The following is a 20,814-nucleotide window of genomic DNA, read 5'->3' as shown; positions in this document are numbered from 1 at the left end:
AAGTTCTCAGTCAAACCTGGTCAAACTGCTGACGTGGCAGTGGGCCCGACTTTTTTTTGGCCATGGGCGGCAAGGGGTTAGTGGGACCACTTGATGACGTGGCAGTTCCTGTTGAAGTGGCGTCGCAACGTGAGGATCCAGCTGACGTGGCTAGCGTTGGGTGTCAGATGAGTGGCGGTGACCGTAGCATAAATGGGCGCTGACGGGCGCTGAACAGACCAGTGGGCTGATCCAGGCAAGGATCGGGGTCTAGGTTAACCCGGGGTATGAGGCCTGGCCGGTGCGGTTGGGTATTGAACAGGGTCGGGCCGGACGGAACGGGCGAAAGAAAAGAAAAGAAAAGCGTGCGGCGCGTTGATGGCGAATGTGGAGAGGCATCTTGCTCCAAGAGTAGGACGCGTGAGTGAATGTGCGTGCGAGGCTAGTCGAACTCTGTTCGAGCCTGCGTGGGACACGCTTCTCTTATACGGCGAGCTGAAGCGATGGTTGGCCTCAAAAAAAACCAGAAGGTTTTGTTTTTCGATCTATGGACAGAGTCGATTCGGGGATATTACTTCCAATCTAGCTTCTGCTCCAACCGCGGGCTCTTGATTTACCACTTGTTAGTAACTTGTGAGGCATCAAGATCAAGTGACACCAAGAAATTTATGGGTTGGGGGTCAATAATGACCTACATCCACGGAGCACACACCAACTATTCAATAACTGGCCGGAGGAAGCGAAAATGTACAATCTCGCTCTCTCTCTCTACTATCTCTCTCTCTCTCTCTCTCTCTCTTTCTTCCTCACTTCTTCCTCTCATCTCTCTGCACTCTCTGTGCTCTATCGCACTGTGCTATGTTGTGCCTACACTACGCTACTATAGCACTTTCCACAGACCCTCAGTTATATAGGTGGAATTTTACATCATGATTAAATATAATATAAATCAATACAATTAATCACAAATTGGAAGTTTATAATGAGAGATAAATGGAGAAATAAAGCACGCGTTTTCGGACCAGCTCAAACGCGTCTCCAACTATGTTTTGGCCCATCTCTAACACAACATGGAGATCCAAGTACTATAGAGTTGATACTATTTCTGACGAACCTTGCTTGAGATAGTCAAGAAAAAGTAGTAGCATATTGGTGGGTAGAGTTTCTTAATGAAAGTATCTATATTTTTAAAAACATTGCTGTGGAGGCTTTCATAGCACATATAGGATGAAGACAATTGAATAGTGTCAGATTTAATTGCAGGTTTAGGCTTTTAGTTGATGCTTTTACAGGGTTGCAATGAAAAGGTTATTCAAAGTATAGGTCACAATATGACAATTGAGTCAAAATTCGCGCCCAAAGCTTCAATGGGGAAAAAAAAAAAAATGAATGAACAAAGGAATCCAAGATGAACTCACAAGGATGAAAAGATGGTAAGAATTCAACTCAGACTTGATTGTTAAAGCATTAAGTAATTAGATATATATATTATATATATATATATATCTATATATCCTATATATATATATATGTATATATATAGGCAGAATATTGCAAAGAGGCATGCTCAAGCTGGTGCCTTTCTTTTCTTGGACCCCATATCAGACCGTAATTTAATTCAAGAGTCCCTTTGGAAAGGTAATCTGCATTTCTCTTCTGTCCATGTCAAAATAGGAACAATTGCTTCAACAAATGGTACCCATGCAAGGGAATCAGAAACATCAGTTCCTAGTCTTGGCATTCCAGTTCATCAGGCATTACTCTTGATGAATCAAGCATACCTGTAAAAAGATCATTTGCTCCAGTATTGAAGACATTGACTACAATTCCACTAGTTCACCAGTTTCCTATAAAAAGAACACCATTGAAACATCAACCCCCAAAAACCAAAGGATTGAACAAAAATGGGTGAAGGATTATCCGAGAGAAATAAAAATAAATCAGAAGAAATGTATTCAAAACAGCAGATGAAAAAAGCCAAAACAACATACATCAATGCTTCTATATATTTAAGACTGATAGTATTGGCACTTAGAACTAATAGAAATTAAAACCTTCTTGAAACAGCCCTTTGAAAAGTCAGTAAGATAAAATGCTTATCTTAAACCAAACTAAAAAAACATATGCATCTACTGTTTCGTCAGAAGTTATTAAATATCTTAGCAGATTACCAGACAAAATATCATTAGTATAAGTCTATACCGGGAGAATAACTCTCATGCCAACGAGGATCTCGACTGTAAAACTCGCCTCTTCTCAACAAGTACAGTTTAAGCCAACAGTCGTTTTTTGCCTGAGAAACAGCGAACAAGCCATTAAGAGAAACACATGTACATAATTAAAACCCATAAAAAAAGTTATGGCTTTATATTGTATCCAACCATTGAATTTCAAAAAATGTAATATAATATATAAAGGGTTCCCAAACTTAAATAAAGCGTGTCAAATAAATATCAAGGCAAACCAAGCAACGGAAACTAGCATACCAAAACTGTTAGGGAGGAACTTTGTCAAAGCCAATGTTTTCTGATTCAAAGAACTAAAACAAAATGGCAGAAGTACAATGTGGAAACTATGGCTCAATGGAATAACCAAACAGGTAAAAAATTATCAAATATATATGTTGCTAAAAAACTTGAAAAATTTTATAATCCATTTTGAAAGAATGGATTTTCCAAAAAAGCAATCATACTTAACCACCAAGAATATTATCTCATCAAAATAATAATGAAGCTAGGCAATTAGTATTATCAATAGAAAGCAACCTGTCCCCCCCCCCCCCCCCCCTTTTTTTTTAAAATAGGTAAAGAGATACCAACAGCTCCAAGGGATGGTGCCTACCCTTACTTCTACAGAAACTGAACAGAATTAAAATCAGAAAGTCCAATCAGTCAGTAACTTTCTGGTCTCCAGAACTCCAAAAACACAAGCGTGTGTGACAGAATTCTTGATTCTCTGCACAGGCAGCTCTTTTCCTACAAAACGACTGCTCTACTCCTCTCCCTCCAAAATATTCCAAAAAAAAACACATCAATTGGATTTCGTCCCGGGTACGGGGTAGCGATTTTAATCTTCCGATCACAAAATAAATAGCTCAAAAAAAACATTCACAGAAAAATGTAGACGAGAGATTTTAACGTGATTCGGTAAGATTGCCTACATCCACTGAGCGTTGCACCTGGAGAAAAATCCACTACGACTATGCACGATGACAGTACAAGATCTAATCAAACTCTCCCTGATTCCAAATACCATGTACACCCCTTATATGTCAAACCTGTAACGGACCCAAAAAAAAAAAAATCATTGAAAAAATTTATTATTATTAAGAAAATTAATTAAATTAAGAATTTGAGGATTTGGGTATATATATATAAGTATATGTAAAAGTAGAAGTAAGGAACCAAAGGAAGAAAAAAAAAAACTTAGTGCTTAGTTTTCTGCACAAAGCAAGAGAGAAAGAAAGAAGAGAAAAAATAAATAAGCTTCACGCAGCAAAAGAAAGAAAGAAAAAAAAACTCTCTTAGCTCACGCTCTCCACTACTCTTCTTTTAATTTAGGGTGGTGGATTCTCCCAAATTGAAAAATCCGAAAATACCCTGAACTTCATTCTCCGCCACCGACATTTCTATCGAAGTGGATTTATCGTACGAGTAACGTGACATATCTTTTGGGGTAAGACAAATTCTCATTCTTGCCTAAATTTTTTCCTAAATTTTAAGTCAAATTGACGATCGAACACCACCACGAGAATCTAGGGATGATTCTCTACAAATCTAGCGGAACGGATTTCTTGTGGGATCTAGGTGTAGGAATAGCCCCAAAACTAAGATAAATGGGTTATTTAAAAATTAATTGTTATTTAATTATTGTAAATTAGGAAAGGAAAATAATATTTTATTGTGATTGATTTCATTGAATCAGGTTCGGACCGTGAGCGCTGCGGATATAATTTTGGGGAGCCCTACAGGCGATTTGATTACCCCAAAACAACCCCAACAGGGATAAAAGGAGATATCAGTATTTTATTAAAGTAAACCAGTTATTTACGAGCATATGAAATTTATTATTTATCTATATGATTTTCAAAGTAGCCTGATTACTAGAAAATGATGATTTGGTTTAAGGTTATACTTGGGATATTTGCTTTGATATTAAACCGCGTGGCATGAGAACAATTTCTTTCTAATAAATTGAATATGACATTTCTGTGGTATTTAGGCTTGCATGAGGGGTTGTTTAGACTGATTATGACATAATGAATGCTTTTTTTTATGTTTGACTCATGTGTGGGAATGTTTTGATATGTTGGATACTTGTGTGGTAATGCATTGATGCGTCTGTGTGAACTAACTGATTGTTTATTCGTATGCATCTCAATATAACATTGGCATGAGGAGGTTGTTATATTGCCTAGATGTAAATCATGATATGACGTTGGCAGGTCGATGAGCTTGTCATATTGTCATTTATATGGGATAGGACATTGGCAGGTTGAGGAGCTTGTTCTACTGATGTATGACAAGTAGGTCATGGGGATTGGATATTGGTGAATAGTGGTACCTATGTGGGCCATGTGTTGCGGAAGTTGGAGTGGTGCCTGTGTGGATAATGGCGCAAGTGTGGGCCATGTTATGTACCCTGTGTGGGTAGTAGTACCTGTGTGGGCCACATTATATCCTATGTGGATAATGGTGCCTATGTGGGCCATGTTATGTACCCTGTGTGGATAGTGGTGCCTGTGTGGGCCACGTGTAGATAAGAAGTACGTAGGTGCCTGTGTGGGCCACGTACTGATATGTACGCAATTGCTCTGTGTGGGCCACGTACTGAAGACATTGGAAGACGAAATATAAGTTGCTTGATTCTTGTGTGGATGTGTTGTGCATGTGAATTTAATTAAAACATAACAGTAATGGTATATCATATTGTGAATGCATGTGTGTGCATGTGACGAGGTAAACATACCACCGGGGCTTACCACCGGGGCTTATTGAGAAAGGGGAGTGCTATGCTAGGTAGTTTCTTGGTATCAGTGTAAAGGGATGCTACTTATATTGGCGGGTAGACATCCTAATTCTCGGAAACCTTCGCCTTTAAAATAATAAAAATGTGTATACTGGCGGTGAGGTAATTCTTCACCTAAGGGCTTACTGGGTAAGGTGAGTGCTTTGGTAGGTAGTCTTTAGTATCAAAGCAGAGGAAAGCTACTTGTATGGGCAGGTAATCTTCCCAATCCTCAGGGACTTTCGCTTGTATAAAAATTATGTACTTGTGCATATTGGATGTGTGTGTGATATTAGATGTCAGTGATATTATTAATGATACGTTTTCTCAGTTGTTATTGATGTTATATGAGAAACAGTTTATTTTGATATATAAATATTAAAACTCATTTGTCACACGCTGTTATAATTTATTCCACCCTTACTGAAAAGTGTCTCACCTTAGTGGATTAACAACTTTTCAGGTTCTTTTGGAGATCGGGTTTGAAGGCCTAGGATGGGATTGTTTTTGGTGGTTTTTTTTTTGGGGTATTGTGAGATACTGGTATATATATACAGATATATTTGTGCTGGGTTATGTTTTAAATGATGGTTGTGGATATGGATATCTGGATGTTATAGTGTTCGTTTTTGGGTTGTTATATAGAACTCTGGTATTTATTTGAGGTTATTTATTTATGTTCTGCTGCATGCATGTTAATTATGGTATCAAGTACAGGTGATTGGAACACGTGGCACTCGGGCCCTACTTGGCGGGTTTCGGGGCGTCACAAAACCAGTGAAGAAAAAATCTTCCTAGTGAGAAAGCCCCCCTCTAGCTCTCCTTGCACAAAATGACAAACAATACTCTCTTTTTCCTATGGCTTACAAACATATATATGACACCACACAACTGTTGAATTTAGAGATGATCCAACGGCTGTGATAAAAGCCACAATAATAAATAAATAAAACATATTTTTTAACACTTCCAACTTCCTTGTCCTGCCATGAAGTCCACAGTAATTCCAGCACAGCAGTTGGGAATTCATGGCTTATATGTTACCCAAGCAATGTGAAAATTAGTAACAAACCAAAACTCCACATTTCTCATTTCATTTGGAAAACTTCACCAGGTAAGGACACCCCAATACCCAGATTCTTAATCACTATAATTTAAAGCATGTTGTGATTGGTGGCTCGTTTCTTGAAATGACAAATTTACACAAGGAGAACATAGTGCATCATTCTGGGAGAAAACTATCAACGATTTTTGTGGCTTTTCTGAAATTGTCGACAGTTTTACTAAAATATCAGACATCTTCAAAAACATGGTTTCGGTATCTCAAACTGTTAACGGTTTCAGAAAATCTCAGGAAAACAGTTGATAGTTTTGTTTCTGGACAGCGAAATAGAAATTTAAAATTTGGATTTGAACATTAAGTTGGTTGGTTTTTTTTTGGGGGGGGAACCTCCAAAGGAAAGTCTATATATTCTTGTTTGAAGTGTATTGTGGGACAAGAGAGATCATTTTAGAAGTGTATTGTGTACTCTATAATTTCTTAGTGAAATTGTTGTGTCGATTGCTTCCGTGGATGTAGGCATTGCTAAACCACGTAAATCTTGTGTTGATTCTTGTTTGCTTCTCATTTACTGGTTGTATTTGATTTTCTTGTTGTGTTTTATTTCGTTGTGCATCTTATATTCGATCTATTTTACAACAAATTGGTTTTAGAGCAATTGTTGTCATGACATCGAGATCATCTTCTACAAGATTTGACATTGTCAAATTCGATGGAACCGGAAATTTAAGTTTATGGCAGAGGAGAGGTAAGGACATACTTGTACAACAAGGAATGTGAAAGGCTTTACTTGGCATTCAACCGAATGGAATGGATGAGGCAACATGGGAAGAATTGCAAGCAAAGGCCGCTTCTACAATACGCTTGTGTTTAGCTGACGAAGTGCTCTATCAGGTGATGGAGGAGGATTCTCCAGTGGCTATATGGCAAAAGTTAGAAATCCGGTACATGTCCCAATCACTCAATGATAAACTTTTTCTTAAGTAACGTCTTTATTGGCTTAATATGGTTGAAGGATCAAACTTAGATCAATATATCAATGTCTTTAACCAAATCATAAGTGATTTGATGAGAGTTGATGTTAAGTTTGATGAAAATGACAAAGCTTTGATGTTACCGAACTCCTTGTCATCGACTCATACCTATGAAAATCTAGTTACCACTTTTATGTGGGGTAAAGAGACTCTTGATCTAGAAGAGGTAACAAGTGTCTTGCTGAATTTTCATCAAAGACTGAAGATATGTAATGAAGGAGAATGACTTGTGGTGAAAGGAAATAATAAGCGTGGCAAAGGAAATTTCAAAAGTGGGTCAAGTCAGAAATCCCACAATCAATCCAAGAAGAAAAAGGAAATTCGGTATTATAAATGTGGTAAAAAATGGCATGTGAAATCGGAATACCCGAATTAGAAGAAGGGAAATGATGAAAAACATGAGAGGATTTCAAAATCAGTGAATGTGGTTCAAGAAGGAGGTTAAGTTTGCAGCGATGGTGATGTTCTTTCAGTATCATCGAGGTCGGATAACCTTACGGACTCTTGGATACTTGACTTGGCATGTTCTTACCATGTGACTCCAAATAAGGAGTGATTCAGCACTTACAGGTTAGTGAACTCAAGTTTAGTTCTTATAGGTAATGATGCTTCTTATAAGATCATTGGCATAGGAAATGTTAAGATAAAAATGTTTGATGGTGCCGTGAAAACCTTGAGCAATGTAAGACATATACCGGAGTTGAGGAAGAGTTTGATATCACTTGATACTTTGGATTGTAATGGTTTCAATTACAAGTTCGAAGGTGGAGTTATGAAAGTTTGGAAAGAAAATTAGATGGTGATGAAAGGGCAAAAGTTAGATGGGAATATCTACACATTGCAGGGAACTACAGTTGTAGGTGGAGCTGCAGCCATAGATGCTGAATCTGATGAGACTGTCTTATGACATATGTGTCTTGGGCATATTGGGAAACATGGTATGAAAGAATTCCACAATAAGAAAGTCTTAAAAGGTCTGAAATCATGTTAGTTGGATTTTTGCAAAATTTGTGTGCTTGGAAAACAAAACGGGGTAAAATTCAAGTCAGTTGTACACAAGATGAAAGGTATTTTTGATTATGTGCATTCCGATGTTTGGGGCCCGATTAGAGTTGCATCAAAGGGTGGAAATGTGTATTATGTGAGTTTTATTAACGATTACTCATGAAAAGTCTGGGTATACTTCATGTAGCACAAGTTTGATACGTTTTCCAACTTCAAGATTTGGAAGGCTGAAGTGGAAAACCAGATGGGGAGAAGAATCAAATACTTGAGGTCGGACAATGGGACTGAGTATGCTAATTATTGGTTTATGGAGTTTTGTACATAGCAGGGCATTAAGAGAAACTTTACCATTCGTCGGACACCTTAGTAAAATGGTGTGGTGGAAAGGATGAACCAGACTCTGGTTGAAAGACTTCGGTGTCTCAGGCTTAATGCAGGGCTACCAAAGAACTTTTGGGCCAAAACAATTAGTATGACTTGTTTTCTGATAAACTGATCACCAAGGGCGTCACTAAAGGGTAAAGTGGTAGAAGAGGTATGGACAGGAAATGCAGTAGGCTACTCCGGATTGAAAGTATTCGGGTGTCTAGCCTATGTTCACGTGTCTAGTGAGGAGAGGTCTAAGCTTGACCCGAAGTCTCATAGTTGCATCTTTTTGGGATATCCAGAGGGTGTGAAGGGGTACAAGCTATGGGACCCAGTGGCAAATAAGGTGGTGATTAGTAGGGATGTAGTCTTTGATGAAAAGTCTATGGTGAAGCGTACTCAAGATTGTGATGAACAGAAACAAGGGCCAGAAAACGGGGGCATTGATGAACATGTTGTGCAGGTGAATTTGGAAGCTCAGAGCAACAAAAATGATCATGGTCCTATGGTTGCAGGGAGCTCTAGCTTGGGAAATCAACAAGTTGACGATCTTCCAATACGGAGATCCAGACGCACTATTAGGCCTCTGCCAAGGTATGAGTTTGAAGAGTTAGTGTCTTATGCTTTTCTTGTTAGTTGGAACAATCCAACTACATTTCAAGAGGCAATGCACAGTTAGGAGAAAGGTAGGTGGATGGGAGGAATGATTGAAGAGATGAAATCACTTCATAAGAACCAAACTTGGGATTTGGTGGAGCTTCCAAATGGGAAAAGACCGATAGGTTACAAATAGGTATATAGGAAGAATGGGGCAATTTCATAAAAAGGAGAGAAATTGATAGGATTGGTGTATTCCCAAGAGTGGGGTGAATTGGGTATTTCAAATTTTCTGCCTAGGTTCAATTCAAATTAGCAATCAGTATTGCTCAACCTAGGGTCTTTATAAAACAGACTCAATTCCCCAAGAAATTAACTGAGAAAATATTCAAAGCATATATAGTAGGCTCAGTATTTCCCAATCATCCATAGTATTTAAAACATGCACACATTCATAATAAATTTAAATATAAGTAAACATGTGCAGGAATTTAAGTGTGGAAATTAAATAGTGCAAGGAAAGAGAGAACGACAAACGATATGTTATCAGGGTTCGACCAATATTGCCTACGTCCCTGCCTCAAGCTCACAAGAAAGAGGATTCCACTAATTGCTCACTTACTGGTGGAGTGTCACTTGTGATACCTCGTGGAAGAAAGTCTTAAAAAGGATTTGATGTTACTATCCATATAAAAAACGTGCACCTTTCTTTTCGGGAGCCTTCGCATAAGAACTCCACAGTTAAGTGTGCTTGGTTTGAAGTAATCTTGGGATGGGTGACCTTCTAAGAAGTTTTCTCAAGAAGTATGTGAGTAAGGACAAAACACACTGAAAAGAACACATGTTGGTCTATTGGGCCAATCATTAGTCCGATACGGCCCGCCCCCTGTTGTCTGTTCCAGGTGGAGGAGGAGAGACGTAATACTCCCTAGCAGACCCAAGTTGGGGCATTACAACACTAATTACAACCTCCTCTCCTTACTGGGCGAGGAATACCCCAGGTCACATTACAGGGCTGACCCCAACCTAGTCACATCTTACAAGACGATGCACCTAATTCTCCTAACTGGGTCTGAACCAGTCCGAGACTTTCTTAACTGGGTCTAAGTCTATCCGGTGCACGTTATAGGCTAGTGCAAACCTCTTTCGATGATCACACGTCAGGAATACAATAGATATAAAAATTTACGTATAAATAAAACACTTCTTCACTAAGCAGATGTGTACAACAATAAGCACTAGATGCACTCATGCAGATATGAATTGAGCTCAATGAGAATGTGTATTTTTCACAATAATATTTTTCAATAAAAACAGAAAGTGTGAAAAATAATTTTCTCAAGAATAACAATGAGAAACCTTTCAAGCAAAGATTTATAAATGAAAATATGCTCAAGGTTCTCTTTTCAATATCCCAATAAATTTTCCAAAAAAAATTTTTCAAATAAAGTTCAAGGGAAGCAAAAGCTTGTGCTCAAAAAGATTTTTCCTTATAAAACAAATGAGCTTTTGAATCCTACAAAGAGTGTGCAAAAGATTCACAAGCCTATATGAAGTTTCTCCCAAAAATATTTATCAAGAAAACTATATGGAAGAACCTCTAACTATACTTTTAAAAATTGATTTTCAAACTAAAATGTGAGTGAGAGTATTTTTCTTTGAATAATAAAAACCAATGCCTAAATGAAAAGTTCCTTAAAACAATCCTCAAGAACAATGAATTTGCTAATGAGGAGTGTAAATAAAATGAATCAAAGCTCTCTTTCAAGGAAGATTTTTCAAATGAAAGTGAGAAAGAGAGTAAAAATTAAGCATAAAAATTAGAGAGGATTCTTGGGCTAATCTAATCACTAATCTTGCTTTGAAGGGGGGTGTATATAGAGTCTCCAAGAAAAATGACTGTTAGGGACATGGTGGGGATTTTTTAGAAATATTTGATTAAAAAATAACCCTGTTTAGCGCTTAAAATTTTGGGAAACCCGAGAAGTTCGGTCAACCGAGTTAAAGGGTCGGTCGGCCAAGCCCTCTAAAATATTCAAAAATATATGAGGCTGGGTCGGCTGAGCACAAGGCCGATCAATCGTGCTAAGGGTGATTTCCAAACCTTCGTAAGTTCGGTCGATTGGGGCTAGTTTTAGTTCATTTAGTTAGTCGGCTGAGGATGCTAAAAAGATCTTGTCGAACGGTTGGGCGACCGTGGACGATATGTTCATTTTAGGTTCGGTTGGCCAAGGCTATAAAGAACCGCACTACGTGGCAGGTTCGGTTGATCGAAGTATTTTGAACTGAAATGGTTCTGTTGGCTAAGGCTTTTTAATTAAGCCTAAAAATGCAACGTCGGTCGACCGAATTTTGGCCTTGCTTTTTACCTCAAAGCTATTCCAAAAATCCTTGTATGATTTTAGCCTTTTAGAAAAATATTTTTTGTGCAAGTGTTGGGTCCCCTATGGTCTGTCTACAGTCATCTGAATTTATCATTCAAATTGTGCATGTCATGCATTATTACAGACCAAAATATAAAAACAAAATGCAATTACAATCAAATCAAATGTCTTTTTGTCTTTTGTTCTTTAGCCTTCATGGAATACGCTAGGTGTGTGTGTTCTTTAAGTTCCTTCTGGCTTTCATGACCCTCTTCCATGTATGTTTTGAATTATTAACCTATTCAAGTACTAGACACATATATTAGATCCGTGTGCTTTGTCAACATCAAAATAGGTATCGGACTCAAAAAGTCAACAAAAATTCAAAGCATGGTTGGTGGCTGTTGGAAATAATGTGATCCCAAGAAGGGGGTGAATTGGGTTTTAAAACTTTTTGGTTAATTTAAATATTTGTCGATTCACCACAGTTCATTTTACATTCAATATTAAACGCATGTATGTAAAATGATTAAGTTATTGGTCTATGCATACACGTGTATCTCATTCAAAGTAAATGTGTACATGCAATTAAATAAAACAATAAATAAATAGGCATACACATACTGAATTTAAAGTGCAGTAATTTAAATGAGGTAGAGAGAGAGAGGCACGTGATATTTGTTATCAAGATTCGGTCAAACCAGCCTACGTCGCCGCCTTAGGCATACCCCCTAAGAATTCCACTATCCCTGCTCACTTAAACGGATAGAGCAAAAGTCATTACAACCTCTCCTTATGGGGCAAGGTAAACCCCAAATCAATTACAAGGCTAAACCCAACTTGTCTCCTTTACGGGGTAGAGACTCCCCAATTCAATTTTCGGGCTTAACCGAACCGATCTCACTTACGGGGTTGAGACTCCCCAATTCAATTTACGAGATGAATCCAACCGATACATTAAAAATATTTTTGTAAAAATAAAATGCTTTTGAAAATACAAACATAAATGTACACATTGAAGCTCTAAGAATACACTCTCTGATGATATGAAATATAAGTTCAGTAGAGTAAGAGTGTTTTTTCTAAAGATGATTTTGTAATCTTTGAAAAGAATATATATGATAAATGCTTCAAAGATTTGAACTTTTAATAAAATATTGTCCTAAAAATATTTTTCAAATATGAACCGGAGAACCTAGGGTTTTGGTTTTTCAAAAAATATTTATGCACAGATATGATCTTTGAAAACAAATGAAGTATGCAATGGTGAACTTCAAAGATCTTCAGATCCACAAATGAAATCTCTGAAAATTATTTTCAGAATAGAGTATAGGATATTTTGAAGTTTTAGCTCAAACATGGATGTGTGCTATAAAGTAATAAAAAATAAATGCCCAAATGAAATACTCTCTTAAAAATATTTCAATGAAAGAATCAAAGAGAGTTTGGAGAGTATAAAATTTACCCCATAAAATATTTTTGAAATAGAAATTGAAATAGGGGAACTTTGACTAAAAAATATTTGAGAGAATTTTAAAGTTAATCAAAGTTGCTAGTCTAGAGTAATGAAGGGATAGTTATAGTTTTTCTAAAAATTATGACTATTAGGGACACTCTTGATATTTCTTAAAAATGTTTAATTAAAAATTAAAAGTGTTTAGGCGCTGGAAATAAATCCAACCTGAGAGGTTCGGTCGGTTGGTGCCTAGGGTCGGTCGTCAGAACACTCACAAAGAGTAAAAGTGATTTTTCGGATTTGGTTGACCATGGACAAAGACCGGTTGGCTGAGCCAGGTGATTTTCCAAACATTCATGGTTTCGGTCGCCCAGGGTGATTTAGAACTATAAGTTCGGGCACTCAAGGACGGTGGAAAAGTCAATGACCAGGGTTTGGTCGACTATGGAAGATGTGTTCATTTTTGTTAAGTCACTCGATACTTAGTCAATAATTTGACTTTTTGGCCTACAATGTGATCAGTCAACCAAGGGCTATAACACATAAATCGGTTGATCGCTCAAGGCTTTTAATTAAGCCTAAAAACCTAACGTCGGTTGACTAAAGGTCGACCGAAGTCTTTGTAAGCCCAAATTTTTTACCTTAATTTATTTTGAAAACCTTTTGTGTGATTTAGGCAATTTGGAAAAAGGTTTTATGTGAGTTGTGGAGACCTGAAAATTTTAATTAATGAAAGTAATTAAGGAAAGAAATGAAAAGAGAAGGGAAAAAGCATCATCAAGGGTTCGTCGACGAACATAGAGTCTTCGTTGATGAACCTCAAGTCTATGTCGACGAATGTCCCTTTAGATCTCGTCGACGAGAAGATACTGAGAGTCTAGGGAATTTTAGGAAAATTTCAAGTTCATCGACAAACCAACCTCCTCGTCGACGAAGTGCCTTCATGGGTTCGTCGACGAATCACTTGAACTCGTTGACGAATGTCGGCCTATAAATAATGAAACCCTCATTTTCAGCATGATTTTCTCTCTCTTCTCCCCCTCTCTCTATAAACCTATAGTTTCTCTCTCTCTCTCTCTCTCTCTCTCTCTCTCTCTCTCTCTCTCTCTCTCTCTCTCTCTCTCTCTCTCTCTTTGATTCCAACTTTGTTATAACCTAGATTGACGATTAGGAATTGCCATGAGGTTTGTGGGGAGATTCTCTACAACTTAACCGGAGCAGATTTTCAATTTGGAGTTCCGAGGCACTATCCCAAAATCAGGGTAAGTGAAGTGTTTTAGGGTTTTATGGGTTGTTTGGAGTATTCGGAATCTAGGAAGTGTTTAATGAGAATTATTCTAGGAGTTGAGTTAACTGATTTGGGAAAAAAAAAAGTGATTTTTAGGGTTTTGAGTTTCGAACCCCGCGGGTGTAGGATTTAGGATTTTAAGGACCTCTCAGTAAGTCAAGTAAGGGGAATAAATTATAGCAGTATTTTCTGAAAATCATTGGTTGGGAAATATAAAAAATTTAAATATAGTATTTTACTTGAAATTATTATGATATGAATATCAGATGAAAATTGTATGGCATATGATTCATACTGAAATGTATTTGAAATTGGGTTAAGTGATTTACATTGAGAATAATGAGGTTATGAAATGTATAATAAAATATGATATTTGAAATTTGGAAAATGATGAAAAGTAATAAGTTAATGAGTACTTTCTGAGAAATGATGAAAAATTAAGCATAGATCTGTATACAGGAAAATGGAAGAAATATGAAATGTTGATATTATTTTACTGAGATATGTGGAAAATCGTGAAATGAAATATATGTATATATATATATATATATGTGTGTGTGTGTGTGTGTGTGTGTGTGTGTGTGTGGAAAAACGTGAAATGAAATATATATATATATATATATAAGATGATGTATTGAAATGTTGAGAATGGAATAAAAGAGGATGAGAACCTAATGTGAATATTAAACTGTGAATATTGATATATGAATATGGAAATGGAAATATTGCAATGTGAATTCTGCAATATAAATATTGAGATGTGGAAATTGAAATGTGAAACTTGAAATGTGTATACTAGATTGTGAATATTGAAAATGGGAATATTGTAATGTGAATACTGCAATATGAATACTGCAATATGAATAATAGAAATGTGAATATTGCAATGTAAATGCTGCAATGTGAATATTGAAATGTGAAAAATGCAACGTGAATACTGCATGGTAAATACTGATATGTGAAAGTAGAAAGGTGAAAATGAAAACCCTAATTGATGGATTGGGATAATGAGCACGGTACCGTTGCTAGTGGTGATTACGTGCAACTACACGGACTCGTGGAGCGTGTGGTGTGACAGTTGAATGAGCCAGTGTGAAGGGTAGTGTTACCCCCTAGAGTCTGGATCAGGGTGAAGCAGGCCATTCGTACTACAGACGAGTATATGGTATGTTTATTTTGATCTAACCGGGTAGGTCAACCATGGTTAAGATCCAACTTTCGGGCCGCACAACCCTAACCATGGGGGGAAGCATGGCATGGAAAAATATCCTTAGGGCAGCCATGAGTTACAAACACGATATGCACTAGTTACCGAGGACACTCATGGGCTAGATGGTGAGATGTAAATGGGAAATGAAAGAATGATGAAAATGGGAAATGAAAGAGCATGAATTAATAACATAAATAATTAAAGCGAATTAAAACACTTCACTTGAGGGCTTACTGAGTAACGTGAGTAGCCTAATAAGTATCAGTTGTAGCCAAATCCGAGTTAATCAGGTAAGAATACAAACGATATCAGAGCAGATGGTAGTTACATGTATAAGCATGTAATCTCCCTTATTCTCAAGAACTTCGCTAGTAAACATAGGTTGAGCGTCAATGAACTTGAAAATGGAATTAAAAGCTTATGAGAACTTACGTTTTATATATATATATATGATTATGAACATATATCAGTTTATTTTCCTACATGATATGTTGATTTAAAAGAGTATGTCATGATATAATGAAACTCATTTTGCCACACACTGTAAATAATTTATTTCGTCTTACTAAGATGTCTCTCACCTAAATATCTGAACATTTCAAGAAACCGAGATAAACCAGGTGATAGAGCTACAAGATAGAGGGGAGCTAGTACCATGATATGCAGGGTGAGTGTATGAACTAGGGATGTATGTTTCCCTAGAGTTTTATTGTTTTTGTGAATGTGTTAGACATGTATATATGGATGGGTTAGTACTCTGGTATGTGTATTTGCTGTGGTATGTAAATATAATGACTTCCGCTGATAGGGTTGTTTGTATGACTGCTTACCCAGTATCCTTTTCGGGTCGGGTTATGTTGTTACGGTATCAGAGTTTCTGATGTGGACGATGGTTGAGTATATGTTGTTAATAATTATTATTTAATGAAAAAAAATGGTATGAAAATCAAAGCGTCACATGAGTGGTTAGGTCTCTAAGGTCAATCTATGGTCATCTGAGCATATTATCCATATCATGTAGATGCATGCATTATTACAGACCAAATGATAAAAATAAATACATTTACAATTAATATATATATATATATATATATATATATATCTGTGTGTGTGTGTGTGTGTGTGTGTGTGTGTGTATGTATGTATTCTTTTCCTCTTTACTCTTTTGTCTTCATGGAATGCACCAGTAGTATGTGCTCTTTAAGTGCTTCTGGCTTCCATTTCCCTTTGTCTTATATGCGTTCTAAAATAAAAACTTGTACAAGCACTCAACGCACAGATAAGACACTGGTGCTTTGTTAGCTTCAAAACAGGGATCAAATTCAAAAAGTCAACATTGGCAGAAGAATACTTACGGAAGAAGGGGATAGACTATGGTGAGATTTTTTCACATGTGGTCCGACATACTTCTATTAGAATTATGTTGGGATTGGTAGCTCATTATGATCTTCATTTGGAACAAATGGATGTGAAGACGGTTTTTCTTCACAGTGACTTGGAGGAACAAATTTATATGGTACAACCAGAGGGATTCAGTGAACTGGGAAAAGAAAACTTAGTTTGCAAGTTGAAGAAATCTCTTTACGGGATGAAATAGTCTCCAAGGCAATGGTATAAAATATTTGATTCCTACATGATTAAGATTGGCTACAAAAGGTGTGAGTATAACTGTTGCATATATGTGAACAAACTTGATGATGGTTCTCTTTTTTTCTTGTTATTGTACGTCGATAACATGTTGATAGCTGCAAAAGATTTAACTGAGGTAAATCAGTTAAAAAAAACTGTTGCATAAGGAGTTTGACATGAAGGTTCTTGGTTCAGCCAAGAAAATACTTGGGATGGAGATTTGCCGGGACAGAACTGTAGAGAGGTTATGGCTATTTCAGGGCGGTTATGTGCATAATGTGTTGGAGAGGTTTAGCATGGCAGATGCAAAACCGGTGTATACACCTCTAGTAAGTCATTTTAAGTTGTCTACTATAGATTGCCCAAGTACGGATGAGGATATCCAGGACATATCAAAGGTCCCCTATGCTAGCGTTATGGGGAGTTTAATGTATGTCATGGTGTGTACGAGGCCAGATTTGGCACATGCGGTGAGTGTGGTAAGCAAGTTTCTCTCTAATCCAGGAAGACATCATTAGGAAGCCGTCAAATGGATATTCAAATACTTACGGGGTATATCGGGTTATGGCATCATGTTCGACAAGCAACAAGGTTGTCCTTCAGTTATAGGATTTGTAGATTTTGACTATGTAGGAGATATGGGTGACAGAAGGTCTACAACGAGTTATGTTTTTACCCTTGTAGGAGGACCTATATGTTGGAAATCCATGGTTCAATCTCTGGTAGGATTGTCCACAACTAAAGTTGAGTATATGACAGTTTCCGAAACTGTAAAGGAAACCTTATGACTTACCAGTTTGGTCAAAGAATTGGGATTACAACAAGATGGGGTGGTGTTGCATTGTGACAGTCAGAGTATCATTTACTTGGCGAAAAATCAAGTGTACCATGTTAGAACTAAACATATTGATGTGAGGTTTCACAAGGTTTGGGAATTGATTACTTCAAGTGAACTTGTGTTGTTGGAAAAAGTTCATACATCTGAAAATGCAGCGGATATTTTGACGAAATCGGTTACTTTTGAGAAATTCAAGCATTGCTTGGACTTATTTCATATCTCCAAATGCTATAGAAGGAAGACAAATCCAACTCAACGTTCAAAGGTCAAGGTGGAGGGTCGGGCTATGTTTTTCATGATTCTCCTAAGGGGCAGAAATTCGCCAAGGTGGAAATTGTTGTGATTGGTGGCTCATTTCTTGAAATGACTAATTTATACAAGGAGAAGAACATAGTGCAGCATTCTGGGAGAAAACCATTGATGATTTTCTGTGGCTTTTTTGAAATTATCGACGGTTTTACTAAAATCTCAGACATCTTAATAAACATACTCTCGGTATCTCAAACTATCGACGATTTTAGGAAATCTCAGGAAAATCGTCTACGGTTTTGTTTTTGGGCAGTGAGATAGAAATTCAAAATTTGAATTTGAACGTTAAGTTGATTGGGTTTTGGGAGGGAACCTCCGAAGGGAAGTCTATGTATTCTTATCTAAAGTGCATTGTAGGATAAGAGAGATTATTTTAGAAGTGTATTGTGTACTTTATAATTTCTTAGTAAAATTGTTGTGCCGATTGCTTCCGTGGATGTAGGCATTGCCGAACCACATAAACCTTGTGTTGATTCTTGTTTGCTTCTCATTTACTGATTGTGTTTGATTTGCTTGTTGTGTTTATTCTGCTGTACATGCTATATCCGATCTATTTTACTACAGAACTAGGGAAAGAGACTACACTAAATAGATCATAGTTTGGCAGCTCCAAAAAATAAAATAAAACAAAATAAAAATTATTTGCATAAAACGCACCAGGTCTACTGTGTCAATGCCAGTGAACTAACTATCCAATTCTTTTGTCCAGGATGATCTCTTCCTTCAACCAGCTCAACTTCCTGAATTGTTTCTCTTCCTGAAACCCGCTGTCTCAGCCATCTTCTTCCAGGCTGAGACAAAAAACAGTGTTATCTTAACAACACATTTGAAGGGAACACAAACAAAATCCAATAATTTCAAAATTCGTGCCAAGTGGTTCAGTGTTAGTTTTACCTTGGAAAGTCGAAATTCAGGAAAATCAGTGTTGGTTTATACAGTAATCTCCCCTTGAAGCCCATGAGCATTGCTTATATACCCAACTTCAACAAACCCTGATTCACTCTCACTGGTTTCAACAATTTCTTGAGTAGCTGAAGCAAACTTTAACTTAAAAATAAAAAAAATAAAAAACTCATTACACAAACCCACATCACAAGGGCCAGAAAAAATAAATACAAAAATAAACAAACAAAAGCATGGTAAGCAAAAACCGCACAAACCGATCACCCTCGTCAAAAAGATATTTCCATGAAGATTATATGAATATGGAAAGTGAATATATTTTCATTAATGGCCTTAACAGGAATTTTCGGCATCGCCCGATTTTCTTACCATATCCCACTCCAAAACTCTTCCATTTAATTAATGCAAAAATCAAACCTAAAGGAAACTCTGTGTGTGTGTGTGTGTGTCTATATATATATATATATATATATATATATATATATATATATATATATATATATAGATATAATCTTCAACTAGTTTCCATACGTTAATCACCATGGCTACAACGCCCAAGAAGCAAAGCGCCGGCCGCAAGAAGATTCCCATAGAGAAAATCACCGAAAAGAGTAACCTCCAAGTCTCCTTCTCCAAACGCCGCGCCGGTCTCTTCAAGAAAGCCGGCGAACTCTGCATCCTGTGCGGCGCTGAGATCGCCGTCATCGTCATGTCACCGGGAAACAAGTTCTTCTCCTTCGGACACCCCAGCGTCGATGCCGTGGTCAACCGCTACCTCAGCGGAGGGGCTTCATCATCGGAGCCGGCCGCCGCCGTCCAACTTCCGACGGCAGAGTACAACCAGAGCTACGCGGAGGCGTTGAGGGAGTTGGGGGAGGACAGGAAGCAAGCGGCCGTTATCGAGGAGTCGAAAACAGCGGCATCTTTTGGCAACGGCGGCGGCGGAGAGTTCTGGTGGGACGGGCCTATTGATGGAATGGAGTTGGAGGAGCTGGAGCAGTTCCAGGCTTCGATGAAGGAGTTGAAGAAGAACGTGGAGGCGAGGGCGGAGGCGCTGGTGGAGGGCGACATCGGGTATACGTTTCCTTTGGCGTATGCGACGGCGTCAAATCATGTTGCCATCCAGGGCCACACGGGTGAAGCCAGTACTTCTTTGGCTCCTCATGGCTTTAAGTTTGGATGCTGGTAATTTTGAGGTTGTTCTGTTTTTCTATTCTTTTTTTTTTTTTTTTTTAATGCCTGAAATAAACTATTGATTAGTATATTAATAGGGTATTTAAAAGAACTTGAATATTAAATAAACTGCATGGATCATGCCATTATAATTCAATTTAGTGAAAGTTGGAGTACTTGCAGTATAATAATTTATACTTTTTCTGTTTTATTTGTGGAAAATCTGTCTATTGGATCCATAATATGAATTGTCATAACAGTGGTGAGTAAATGAATAAAATATTTATTTGGAAGGGTACTGCTATTTGTGTAGCAAGGTTTTGCAGCTCGCCAAACACAGTTTCTACAAAAAAAATTATTCCTCTAAATATATAAATATATATATAATCAAAATTAATAATTATTTAGCGTTATAATTATTTACCAGGATATTCTTAATTAAATTAATAATCAAATTTTTGTATGATTTTATTAGAAAAGAAAAAACTCTATGATTTTAGCTAATAAATTTTATACTATTGTCATAACTCATACCATTTTATTGTAAGTTATATGTTTATAAAAATAAAAATAAAAAGAATAATAATTTAATTAAAT

The 20,814-nt window shown here is 37.1% G+C and overlaps 1 protein-coding gene and 1 long non-coding RNA gene across 2 annotated transcripts in view; one reads left to right on the top strand and one right to left on the bottom strand.

Moving 5' to 3' along the window:
* Positions 1 to 19,469, bottom strand: part of LOC131145197 (uncharacterized) — a 38,457-nt gene extending 18,988 nt beyond the window's left edge. Inside the window, exons 1-2 of the long non-coding RNA XR_009134016.1 lie at positions 19,036 to 19,469; positions 18,799 to 18,932 (exon numbers count right to left, since the gene is read on the bottom strand). This is a non-coding gene — a long non-coding RNA (uncharacterized LOC131145197). The remainder of the gene's footprint in view (positions 1 to 18,798; positions 18,933 to 19,035) is intronic.
* A 110-nt stretch (positions 19,470 to 19,579) lies between these two features.
* Positions 19,580 to 20,346, top strand: LOC131145196 (agamous-like MADS-box protein AGL61). Its single transcript, XM_058094337.1, has one exon. It carries the CDS (start codon positions 19,586 to 19,588, stop codon positions 20,231 to 20,233), a length of 648 nt encoding a protein of 215 aa, XP_057950320.1. The 5' UTR covers positions 19,580 to 19,585; the 3' UTR covers positions 20,234 to 20,346.
* Positions 20,347 to 20,814: the final 468 nt, after the last annotated feature.

The sequence above is a fragment of the Malania oleifera genome, chromosome 12, assembly GCF_029873635.1.
Source record: "Malania oleifera isolate guangnan ecotype guangnan chromosome 12, ASM2987363v1, whole genome shotgun sequence".
In the NCBI taxonomy this organism is placed as follows: domain Eukaryota; kingdom Viridiplantae; phylum Streptophyta; class Magnoliopsida; order Santalales; family Ximeniaceae; genus Malania; species Malania oleifera.
This window is presented reverse-complemented; position numbering and strand designations above follow the sequence as displayed.

Excerpts from the sequence above, each read along its gene's own strand:
- LOC131145196 (XM_058094337.1), top strand. The coding sequence starts at position 19,586 with ATGGCTACAACGCCCAAGAAGCAAAGCGCCGGCCGCAAGAAGATTCCC.